This window comes from Carassius carassius, chromosome 49 (genome assembly GCF_963082965.1).
Source record: "Carassius carassius chromosome 49, fCarCar2.1, whole genome shotgun sequence".
NCBI lineage: Eukaryota > Metazoa > Chordata > Actinopteri > Cypriniformes > Cyprinidae > Carassius > Carassius carassius.
The window spans coordinates 8,319,105-8,331,748 of NC_081803.1; the positions used below are offsets into that span (position 1 = coordinate 8,319,105).

A 12,644-nucleotide genomic window follows, 5' to 3' on the forward strand; every position below is an offset into this window, starting at 1 on the left:
TATATAGCAAATAATAGTGATTCACATATTATTACTCAGTGGACAGGACAGGATTAATTTTAACTTCCTATTACTACACCCATCAATCTGTTTTTCTATAATGTTGGTAATTTTCACACAATCCCTTGGCATGTAGAACCTCTGTTTCTCAATCTCTCCCTTTCTATCTCTCTTCTCTCCCCCACCCTGCCTAATTTCGGCTGAATTTAGGATGCCTTTGACCCAGCACTGGATATGCATTTGTGAAAGAGGGTGAGACAGAGAGATAGGGTGACGGACAGAAAGGAAGAGTGACTCAAAGAGAGAGAGAGAGAGTTAAAGAGAGAGTGCGCAAGGCTGAGGACACTGATCAATGCATCTTTGTGCTTGCTGCCTCAGCAAGTGAAGGTGAGAGCAAATCAAAACAAATGAAAAGCAGACGCCTCTGGAGAGAAGCAAACAGCCTCCAATCAGCCTCTGAGGGAGGATGATTACTGTCTGTGGAGAGCTAGAGGAGTGACTGTCAAGGCAAGTGTTGTTTGAACACATGCTCATGTGCGGATTTGAGTCATCTTAGAGTATCCTCACTGCACCCACTTACTGGACAACAAGACCTTTTGTGGATACTCAAACCTATAGAAAAATACCTGCAACATGGCAGGAATCTTTGGAGTTTGAGTCTCAGGATGTAACTGAAGGTAGGTGATTATGTACAAAATAAAAGTCTATTGTTTTGCATTTTGGTCTATATCTCGTCATTTCTGCAAAATGTAACTGATTCAAATTGGTTAGTCGCTGTGCAAGAGCCTTGGCCTAGCAGTTAGCACATGAGCTGTGGTGCTCATGTAAATGATGCAAGTTTGAATATGGCTCGCAACATTTCCTGATTCCATTCCTTTGCTTTTTGTGTTTATCTGCAATAAAAGGCAGCATGATTGTTGTGATATCTGAAGGAAAGACTGTGAGTCTTGTGCTTCATAGACTACAATCTTTCCTAGACTGACTTCAGGCTGTTGTCATGTGTGGTGCCACAGCCTGGTGCCACCCAGAGGGGTCAGCTTGACATCCACAACAGAACATCAAGAAAGAGAGATGCTTGGGGGAATGGACAACAAGATGATCAGAAATGTTTGCACATTCAAGGCTGGGGGCTGAGGGAATGTGTGTGTTCGCTGGAAATGTGATGCATGGCAAAACAGTAAGTGATGATTGGAAAGTGACTCACAGTCACAGTAGTTGCAATGTTTATTGCAAATTTCAAAGTACCATGATTATTTCTATTTATTCATGTCTTGATGATATATTGCAAAAACACATACGGCAATGTTTGTTTTTCTATCATGGAGTGGGATTTCCATTGACCTTATATTGTTTTATCCCCAGTTAATCATATTTTCAATCATATCATGCCATAAACCTCTCACAAACCCTGTGAAAAATGAGTGACGACAAATGTTAAAAATATATATGTAATATAAATATTTTTGTTGGACAAAATACACAGCTGGGTAGATTATTTACAAATTGTATTAGAAGTTACTGATTCCAAATGACAAAAATTGTAGTTAGCAACGTAATCCATTACATAACACATTTCAGGTAATCAGACTACTTTTTTTTTATTACTTTTGACCTAACATTTATCAGTTTGTTGTGAGTTTGTGAAAAGTTAATTAATTTAAATTAATTAAATTTAATGTTAAAGTAAATCATTTTAAAATAACAAATTACATAAATCAAATAAGAAATAATGTGAATTTCTGAAAGAAAAAAAGCTTGAAAAGCTTTACAAAGACTATATAATAGATGGTTAAATAACCTACTGAGTGATAACTCAGATAAACATTAATGTGTTTATCAGTAGTTTATGCTATGTTAAAATACCTGAAATGGTTTTTGTAAATCCAGTGGTCAAATGATGTATAGCCACCTGACTAATGATTGGTCTTTGTGTGAATATCCACAAAACTGGATCATATCCGGTTCAGCGATAGGATATTAAACACAAGGAACACTTAAAAGATGAAAAAGAGGAATTAAGGAGAATCAAAAAGATGATTAATAATGTATTGCTACTGTGTGAATAATATGTAATCATGTACTTAATAAATAAGTAACTGTATTTTAAAAAGTTAATTTAATTACAAGTACTTATTTTTTAGAATCTGATTATGTAATCCAGATAACATGTAATCAGTTACTATCCAGCTCTGTTTATTCACACACACACACACACACACATATATATAGTGGAAAATATTTTATTAAGTGTGCAGACAGTAAGTTTTGTGTGCAATATTTTTTCTCTGTTTTTGCTTTACATATAATACATTATTTAATATGTTATTTAGCATAATTCCACATAAACGGGAACCCACAATATAGATGATTTCAGTTTGTACTATCCTTTTGGGGACATCTGGTCCCTTAAATGTACGCAAATTGTTACGCATGCACACATTTTCAAAATATCCACTTATTAGAGGGGCTCATTAGAAAATTTACTGTCAGTCGCTGATTAACACCCTCTTTGTCAGGCAAATTATCAAGGTGCCCAAGGTGGGCTGAATGAGAGAGAGGGCAGCCGAGCCTGGCTGGCAGGGGCCAGGTGTAGCAGTGGAAAGAAGAGAAAGTCAGGTCAGAGCAGAACAAAACGTTTGTCAGTGTGAAATATTTAATTAGTCACACGCACACACACACTCATGTTGACACAGTTTAACTCAGAGCAAACAGACCGCAGTTTCTATATTCCTGAAAACTGTACGTAGTAGTATTATCATCATTATTGTTATTTTTATTTATTATTATTATTATTTTTTTTTTTTTGTGTGTGCATAATAAGATCAGAAGTTATGCAATATAAATATGTTACTGCACACTTGTACTCTCTCTCTCTCTATCTTTCTCTTTGATTTCACTTTGTTCTCTCTCATCTTTTGCTTACTCTTTCCAAATTGGATTCATCCAGTTTAGGCAGGAAGGTCTTTTTGCAAATTCTATTATCAGGTCTTGTGCTCTGAAACAGAAATATCGTCTCTGAAGTATTACATGAGTTTTTTTTTTCTTTTTTTTGTCTTTCTATCTTTTTTTTTTCTTTTCACACGTCTCATAATAGATTGCATTCCAGTTTTTCATTTTCATCCAATGTCTTGATATAATGTATTCATTTCAAAAGTAACTGCAGGCGGTAGCAGATGGTTGATACTTTGCAGTTTTTGTATGTGGGTCATTGTCAGAAAAGAGTAACATTTGTGCTACATGAATGTGTGTCCCCATGGCTGACTAATGATATAATTTACAGACTACTGGACTTAGTCGCAATAGGTGATGGATTTGGCTCTGATAAGTGTGTAATGCAAATTAAATTGTAAAAAATAATAAAAAAAATACACTGACTAAACTAAGTTAATTTAAATATATTGTTTGTACTATGTATTCCCCCCCCAAAATACGACACATTACTAAAACCGGGACGTCTGGTCACCCTAGTGTGTGTGTGTGTGTATGTGTGTGGGCGTGCATGTGTGTGTGTGTGTTATGGTTTATGGGGACACAAATGTCTATAATGACGTGGCTATTACAATGTGCTTTTATTAGAATTACAAACATGGTTTATGAGGACACTTCCTGTACCCTCGTAATGGCTTAAAAAATACTAAACGGTGTTTAATTAAAAATTTAAACATGCATTTTCCCATGATGGATAGAGGTAGTGTATGGGGATATAATAAAAACCGTTATATCTATGTAGAGTCCCCGTAAACTACATATGCGTGTGTGTGTGTGTGTGTGTGTGTGTGTGTGTGTGAGAGAGAGAGAGAGAGAGAGAGAGAGAGCGCGAGCGAGCGAGCGAGAGCACGTGCGAGAGAGATAATTAGAACGCATGGTACACACGCTGCTAGAAACCTCATAAAGCACTCGCTGTTCCTGCCAGAGTTCAGCGAGTTTATCCTCCTGGTCAATAGTGCACATTCGCCCTGGCGCTGCTGTCTTCGTCTTTCTTCTTCTGTGGTTTTCTTAGTTTGTGATTGGTCAACTCCAGATAGATCAACAAATCAGCTCCTTCAACCGCACACATCACGAATTAAAACCGATAGCTCACAAACTTTTTAGACATGTTTAAAAATGATCGGGAGGTCGGGAAGTGCTCGTAAGGCACTCTGCTCGGATCGTAATTCCTCGCACATGATACGAGCTGCGTCCATATGAGCATACACGATTTCCACACGATTGAAAAAAATTGCATGCAAACTCGTACGACAGCAAAAATCACACCGTGTACGCCCGCCTTTAGCTACACAATCATGGGGAAGACTGCTGATCTGACAGTTGTCCAGAAGACAATCATTAACACCCTTCACAAGGAGGGTAAGCCACAAACATTCATTGCAAAATAAGCTGGCTATTCACTCATGTGCTGTATTCAAGCTTGTTAACAGAAAGTTGAGTGGATGGAAAAGTGTGAAAGAAAATGATGCATAACCAACCGAGAGAACCACAGCCTTATGAGGATTGTCAAGCAAAATCGATTCAAGAATTTGAGTGAACTTCACAAGGAATGGACTGAGGCTTGAGTCAAGGCATACAGACATGTCAAGGAATTTGGTTTCCTCTTGTTAAGCCACTCCTGAACCACAGACAACGTCAGAGGTATCTTAGCTGGGCTATAAAGAGAAGAAGAACTGGACTGTTGCCCAGTGGTTCAAAGTCCTCTTTTTAGATGAGAGCAAGTTTTGTATTTCATTTGAAAACCAAGGTCCTAGAGTCTGGAGGAAGGGTGGAGAAGCTCATAGCCCAAGTTTCTTGAAGTCCAGTGTTAAGTTTCCACAGTCTGTGATGATTTGGGTTGCAATGTCATCTGCTGGTGTTGGTCCATTGTGTTTTTTTGAAAACCAAATTCACTGCACCAGTATAGCAAGAAATTTTGGAGCACTTCATGCTTCCTTCTGCTGACCAGCTTTTTGAAGATGCTGATTGAATTTTCCAGCAGGATTTGACACCTGCCCACACTGCCAAAAGCACCAAAGGTTGGTTAAATGAACATGGTGTTTGTGTGCTTGACTGGCCAGCAAACTCACCAGACCTGAACACCAGTGAGAATCTATGGTCTACTGTCAAGAGGAAAATGAGACACAAGAGACCATACAATGCAGATGAGCTGAAGGCCACTGTCAAAGAAACCTGGGCTTCCATACCACCTCAGCAGTGCCACAAACTGATCACCTCTATGCCACGCTGAATTGAAGCAGTAATAAAAGCAAAAGGAGCCCCTACCAAGTATTGAGTACATGTACAGTAAATTAACATCATTTCCAGAAGGCCAACTATTCAATTTATTTTTCTTATTAGTTTTATAAAGTATTCTAATTTGTTGAGATAGTGAATTTGTTTTTTTTTTGTTAAATGTGAGCCAAAATCAACACAAGAACCAATGACTACAGACTACATCGGTCTGTGTTCATTGAATTTATTTAATACACAAGTTTCACAACTACAATTGAATTACTGAAATAAATTAACTTTTCCACGACATTCTAATTTATTGAGATGCACTTGTACGTTGGTGTGATCTTAGTCCACTCTTCATCCACTCTCTTCCATAGTTTGGTAACTGTAGTGTGTCTTAGCCATAAGGATTTTCCAAGGATATTTCTCCTTATATATTCAGCTGGGTTTACATCAGGACTCTATTTTCTTGGCTTCAAGGAACTGCTTTAACCATATTGCATATTGACGTCGAACATAATGATTCCCATTGGACCAAATAAATTAAACTTGCTCTCATCACAAAAGTGAATTTTGGACCTGTTCTGCTTTGTCCACATAACATGCTCCTCAGCAAATGTGAGTCTAGCCTTTTGATTCTTTCTGATGATAAGAGGCTCCGTCACTGCAGAGTGTGCTTTCAGTCTGACTTATCTTAAGCGTTGAGAGTCTTCTCACTATCCTATCTTCTCGTGCATTTGTCTTTCATGGGCGATCAGCATTTTAAGGGGATTTGAATGAATTAGAGTCAATGTAAAAATTTAATATTCAAGAAATCACAGATTTGGAATGACCAACTTTTCTTGCAGTAGCTGAAAGGGTCAACCCTTTGGCCTTCATTTTGACAACTGCTGTTGCAGAGTTTCAGTCAACTTAGAGCACCTCACCATCTTGCAATCTCAGTGAAAAACACACTCTTGGCATTCTCTTGATGAGCTTCAAGAGGTAGTCACCTGAAATGGTCTTCCAACAGTCTTGAAGGAGTTCCCCGAGAGATGCTTAGCATTTTTTGGCCCTTTTGCCTTCTGTCTGCGGTCCAGCTCACCCCTAAACCATCTCAATTGGGTTAAGGTCCAACATGAAACAAAGAACAATAATATTTTCTAGTTAAGGCCATTATTTTTCACATCTGCACTAATATTCAATCCTGTTACATACAACCTCAAAGCTTTTATGAAGAAGCTTTTTAGACATAAAAACAAACAAACTAATTAAAAAAATAAATACAGATTTTTCTGTATTTTTTCTGTACCCCCCCCCCCCCCCAAACAAAATGGATAATAAAAAACTATTCACCTTTTGCCTGTCTTTTTAGGTCTATTTAATTCCAATAGTTCTCCTTTTCTTTCCACCTCAGGTGTTCCATAGTGGTCAAATGCATTGATTTCTACTCAAGTCTGCCTGGACCAGTTATACTTGAAATGGGTAGACGAGCAGCTGATCACACCACTCCAGTGCCAGTTCTTGGAGAGCCCGCACTTTTGGGGACACGCATTTGGAGGGCCATCACAAGTGGGACCAGTAGTATGGCGGCCCTCACACTCTCATCACTGTCTCATCACTGTAATGTCGGTGTGCAGACATCACCTGCAATGAGAAACAACCAACTACAGCTGAACGGCAAACATGTGGACGCTTGTAATAGTCAATCAGAAAACAAAGTGATCATGCCACCCAATGGCCACATTCCAAACAAGGCCGATAAAAAGGAGTGTAATGGGAAAGAAAAAACAAAAAGTATAATTATTAAACGAAAAGTTCTGGAGACTAAAATGAAAAAGGGTGTGACCTTTGAGGGACTGGAGAGGGATATTTGTGAAAACATCATGGAAGAGGGGCAGTGCCATAACTGTCCAATTAGAACCAGTCCCCCATTGAGAAGTGTGGCTAATTGCATGTTAAAACCGAGAAGGAACTGTCACTTCACCAATGGGAGCATAGTTGACTCTGAGGTAATGGGCGGGATCAGCAGTGACATCAGTGAAGGAGAGGAGTCTTCCACCAGACAGAAAAAAACATTACCGCCACACTCAACTCCTCACAGACCTCCTGAGACCATCTGCAGCACTTGTGGAGGAAGGCAGAATCCAGTGCCTCATGGACTCTACAGCCAAATAAGGATGATAACACCACCAAAAACTGTAGGTTCTCTGGGACTCCAGTCTAGACATTCATCCCCTCATTATCCTGGGAAGGATGTGCAGGAATACACGCAGATAGAAAGGCACACCAACTGCAGTGCTACACAGTCAGACCAGCACCCCATGAGCACTAACCTTCATTCTTATCTCAACATGAATATAAACAAGGAATGGCCATTATCTGTGCAGCCTTCTCAGCAGAATGAAGCATCAAACCTCAGTAATCATCACGCAGTCAAGAGGGAATCTAGTGCTGACACACACATTAATCATACCAGTCGCTCATCGGCTCTAAATACACACACTCTTACTGTTACCGTGAAAGACTATAGAGGGTCAACAAAGGTTGTAAACACACACTTGAACGCTCACAAACCTCACAACTCTTGTCCCTGCAGATCTCCTGTGTCTGTCAACCTTCCCCAAACACACAAAAACAGCCTGTCAGAGAAGCCAGATGCCACACAGTTGACAAATACCAGAATACCATACACAAACACCCACTTCAGATCATCTCACCAGCCAAACCCTGATGAGAAACAACCAACTCAAGTAAACCAAGTTAAACCTACACACTCAGAGTCTCCCCAGCCACAAAATAAAACACACATCAAATCTTTGCAAACTACTTCGAAACAACAAATGTTCCCCCAAACTAGCACACTGCAGAACACCAAACTTCAAAGCAGTGATGCACTTTTGAAATGCTCACGTTTAAATCAGACAAAATCCCCTTCTTGTTTTCATTTACATTCAAACATTAAACATCAGTATATAGTGCAGAGTTGTGTGAATGAAGGTGTCATATCCTCCACTGCTTCAAAAATTCACAGACAGGTTCAATTCCCTAGTGGATTAGAGTCCATGCCTGACACGCACACTAAACCATCAATGTGCTCACAAACAAATTTCGGCATTAAAACTCAAAGCAGGACGAAAATCTATGCTGACACGGAGTCAGAATCTACACCCTGTGATTCACATTCGCATTTTGCACTGGTGACACACACACCTAAACTCTCAGGGCCTCACAGAGAACCACGTCACGCATCGATACACAACGGCACTCCTTCACCCACCAGCACACACAAGGAAGCTTCCCACACATCCACACAGCGAACAAACACCAGTGGAACATCACTGCAGAGTGTATCCGTGCATAAAGACGCACTGTCACATCTTTATAGTGAGTCAAAAAGCCAAAATGACACTCGCTTTTTTTCACGTGCCCCAAATATCTCAACCCATCACAAAGCAACATTTATGATGCAAACAGTCAACCATCAGAACCTCTCAAATGCATTTACCTCCTCTCAGACTGAGGTGGAGGTGCATCCGTACACCAAAGAATGTTCTCAAACAAGCCCAATCAAATCAGCCTCGCACGCTTTAGGTGTTCTTTCAAAAACGCCACATAGACAGACAGAGCCTACGGTTCTCAGACGCTCTGTCCTGAATCAGCTTAATAATGACACTCTTGAGTCCTCATTACTAGCCATCGCTTCCGCTAGGTCTTTTCCTCAAGCTACAACACACAAAAGGACTGAATATATATTTTGGAGAGACACAGATTTAAAGAAACCGGCTGATATTAAGGCAGCAGAACCAGAAGGTCAAATGATCAAAGGCTCACAACACTCGCTTCATCCTCCAAACAAACCACCTCCCTCTTGTCGACCTCCGAAACCTTCTTCTGCACCTCCACAAGCACCAGCTTGTAAATTCACAACAGGGTGCAGTGAAAACAGAGGCCTGAATGTGGCCTCCAATCAAAACCCACTTCTGGGATCCTCAGGCACTTTGCCTACAGAACACTCACAGAAAGATGGAAGTATCCAGAACTCAAAGACACAGATGGAATCTCAGTCTGATGGGGCTAGGCCCATCCCTAGTGAACACTGTTCCATAACACATGACCATCCGGATTCTGTGGCCCGGTTGCTGCCTGCATCGCCTCAGTGTGGCAGTCCGCGGGACCCTAAGCACAGATTAGAGATGGTAGAAGCGAGTCTGCAGTCCAACAAGGAAAGAATCACAACTCTGCTTAACATCATCCAGGACCTGGAGATGAGCCATGCAACCAGCAAAGGGTGAGAGAGAGAGTTATTCCAAGATTAGCAGATAATAGACAAGTGTGACTGGTGAGCTGGATGTGTTAAAGTTAATTGTGAGACATTTTTTAAAGCCGAGGTGCAGGAAGAAAGTATAGTTGTAGTTTAATTTGCTGTACATTTGGTTTTATCTCCAAGCGTAGGTCAATGAGGGCAATAAATGAACTCTAAATTCATTTATGGATGTGAATGTGAGGCATACTAAAATACCTTTTCCTTGCCTGCTATTTTTGAAGTTGGCAGTGTTTTCAGACTGGCCAAGACTTCAGTGACTGTTCCACCTGTCAGAAGACTGCATGTGCTGTTTACAGGTGAGAGCACCCAGAGAGACTACCAACCATTTTAAAGGGGTAGTTCTCCCAAAATTGACAATTATGTCATCATTTACTCAACCTCATGCTGCTCCCAACCTGTAAGGATTATGTCTTCTGTGGAGAGTGAAAGAAGATAAAAAAAGTCTCAGTGCTTCAAAAAGGCAGTGTCTTTTATCTTCATTTGTGTTCCTCAGAAGAAGGAAAGTTATACAGGTTTAGAATGGCATGTGATTAAATGATGACAGTATTTTCAGTATTGGGTTAACTATGCCTAATAGACATTAACTTTAGTACTTTATTTTTTTAACCAATTCAATACAATTAGATTCACATTTCATCCCCATAGACACATTTTTTATTATTATTAATATTTTCTCCCACTGCCCATAGGTTAATAAAAAAGAATTACATTTATTAATAATATTTTTCATTAAAATATTTTGTCATTATATTCTATCATTGTTAACATATCGATGGTGGGATAAAACAATGGCAAAGAAAATGATATTAGAAAAAACACAGACTTTGCTTGTAATTACACAAAGAAACATATATTTGTTGATAATGAATATACTATATGTGTGTGTACACTGCCACTGAGACATTAATACTTATATTTGGCAAGGATGCATTAAATAAATTAACAGTGACAGTAAAGACATTTATAAAGCTGTTGTTTTGAATTTACTATTTAGCAAAAAAAATAATAATAATAATAATAATAATTAATTAAAAATAATTCAGTTGCCACAAAAAATTTGCAGCAGCACAACTGTTTTCAACACTGATAAAAATAAATAATCTATATTGTGTAAATGTATGTAATTCCAAGGGCAAAAAATTACTGTGAAGCACGAACAATTATAAATCAAATGCTCACTTTTCTGTTCCCCCTACATTGGCTCTTTTCCACTTTCTTTATTCACTCTTTGGACTAGTGTGGAGTATGACTTCCGTCAACAGGAGAGAAGATTCAAGGAACTCTTCCAGAGTCTGTGCCCATTATCCCCAGAGAGGAAAGAAGTATATGAAGGATCTCTGCCTTTACTCACCTTACTCATTCAGAATCACAAATTACACCAGCTAAATGCAAACATTATGACCCATAGCCAATCTGTGAATCAAACTCAAAGTCAGCCTCAGATTATTTCTCAGATTCAATGCCAGATTCAGGCTCAATCTCAGTCTCAAACCCAGCCGCAGCCACAGAGTCAGTATCGGACTCAGGCTCAGCCACAGGTTGTAACTCAGATTCAGTCTCAGATTCAATCTCAGTCACAGATTCCGTTTCAGCCACAGATTCAATCTCAAAATCAAATTATATCTCAGATTCAATCCCAGACTGAGATTATGCCTCAGATTTTGCCTCAAATTCAGATTATGTCTCAGATTCAGTCTCAGGCTCACCCTCAGAATCAGTGCTTGTTCAAGGCTAAAATCAAAAGGAAGTTTTACAGGAAACTGTTCAGCTGGCTACCACACAAAGTCCAAATGAAATGACTACATAATGTCAAGTATCTGATTTTCATGCATGACTCTCAACCCTCTGGTATTCATAGTCACAACTCCTTTTTTTTCCTAATGCTGTCTAAAGTCTGACATACTTTGTGGAATGGAGCAATATAACATGGTATTCTGTGACTGCACTACCAAGGAGAATTTAAATTATGAAACAAATTTTCCTAGGAAAATGAAATTGTACAACATTTACTTAAAAATGCATTCTACTACTTCTCTACAGTTTCAACAAACATGGAGCTTGCCCTGACTAGTTATGAAGGATTTTGCACTTAAGATGCTTTTTTTAGGAAATGACATTATGAGTAGGCTATATAGCACATCCCTTCCTTGATTGATATTCCAAATGGACATCTGTAAAAGTCGGAGGACTGTGATGGGACTGAAATATGGAGCTTCAATGGCTGAATTTTAGCTAAATAAATCACAGATTCAAGGTTATGCAACAAAGATGGGTGTTTTGCCTCTTTTCTTCCAAATAAAGCCTATATTCTACCCACACATGATCAAATATTCAAAGGTTTATACAGTATAAGTACATACAGTATATTAGCATTAACTACTGTAAATCATAAATTGGTACACAAAACTGTTGTTAGCATACAGTGTTATAATATTCAATAGATTGTACTAGTACACAATAAGGACAGACAGGCAGTTGGTCTGAAAGCAATGAGCTCCCCTCCTGCATTCCCAAAGGAAACTGGACGCATACTTCAGGTCTCCAAAGCCCTAAACAATCTGTGGCCTAACAGGCTTTCTTAAAAGTCTTTGAGAGTCAAACAATGACATGTTGCAAGAGCGTGGCGAAGCATGAAGAACCTATGATGAATTAAAAGTTTGGCTGCCTGACACACTCATGGCTTAATATGTAAAAGCGCACACAAATCCACTGCAGAGCTATTCATGCCCTGGTAGCTTCCTTTGATTAATAAGCTGTTGCCAGGGGCAATGTATTATTTTAGACTAGATTCTGCTTCAACTTAGTATAAAAAAAAAAACGGATTCTCTGCTGTGCGTGTAATGTGACAGGAGCCCAGAATGTCAGCATCTCTCCACAGCTCCACTTGAGGGGTCGGGTTCTCTCTCCATGCCAAAGAGTAAGTGGACCTCACAGCCAGACCTCATCCAAGAGAGCAGGTGAGTTCAGTACCTTTAGCCATTGTAATACACTCCTACAGGCTAGTAGCTCTGGAACAAAACAAACCAGAAAGGGCAGCATAACTAAGCAAGTTTGTGTTCATTTGTCACCAAGATTAGGTCACTGATGTTGTATGCTAGTAGTGAAGTAAAATCTTCAATTTGCATGTATAATG

At 39.2% G+C, this 12,644-nt stretch overlaps 1 protein-coding gene across 2 annotated transcripts; it reads left to right on the top strand.

Moving 5' to 3' along the window:
- The first annotated feature begins 205 nt into the window (after positions 1 to 205).
- On the top strand, positions 206 to 11,610 carry LOC132132818 (uncharacterized). 2 transcript variants are annotated; one of them, XM_059545345.1, is made up of 5 exons: positions 206 to 677; positions 978 to 1,177; positions 6,602 to 9,475; positions 9,733 to 9,807; positions 10,749 to 11,610. In XM_059545345.1, the coding sequence occupies exons 2-5, from the start codon at positions 1,167 to 1,169 to the stop codon at positions 11,308 to 11,310; spliced, it is 3,522 nt and encodes a 1,173-aa protein (XP_059401328.1). In that variant the 5' UTR covers positions 206 to 677; positions 978 to 1,166; the 3' UTR covers positions 11,311 to 11,610. The 2 variants fall into 2 exon arrangements, with proteins under 2 accessions (XP_059401328.1, XP_059401329.1); XM_059545346.1 differs by lacking the exon at positions 978 to 1,177.
- Positions 11,611 to 12,644: the final 1,034 nt, after the last annotated feature.

Bases quoted from the DNA above. Each gene is read 5' to 3' on its own strand.
- LOC132132818 (XM_059545345.1), top strand. The intron at 9,476-9,732 runs GTGAGAGAGAGA...CTATTTTTGAAG, and splicing joins AGCCATGCAACCAGCAAAGG to TTGGCAGTGTTTTCAGACTG. The intron at 9,808-10,748 runs GTGAGAGCACCC...TCTTTGGACTAG, and splicing joins ACTGCATGTGCTGTTTACAG to TGTGGAGTATGACTTCCGTC.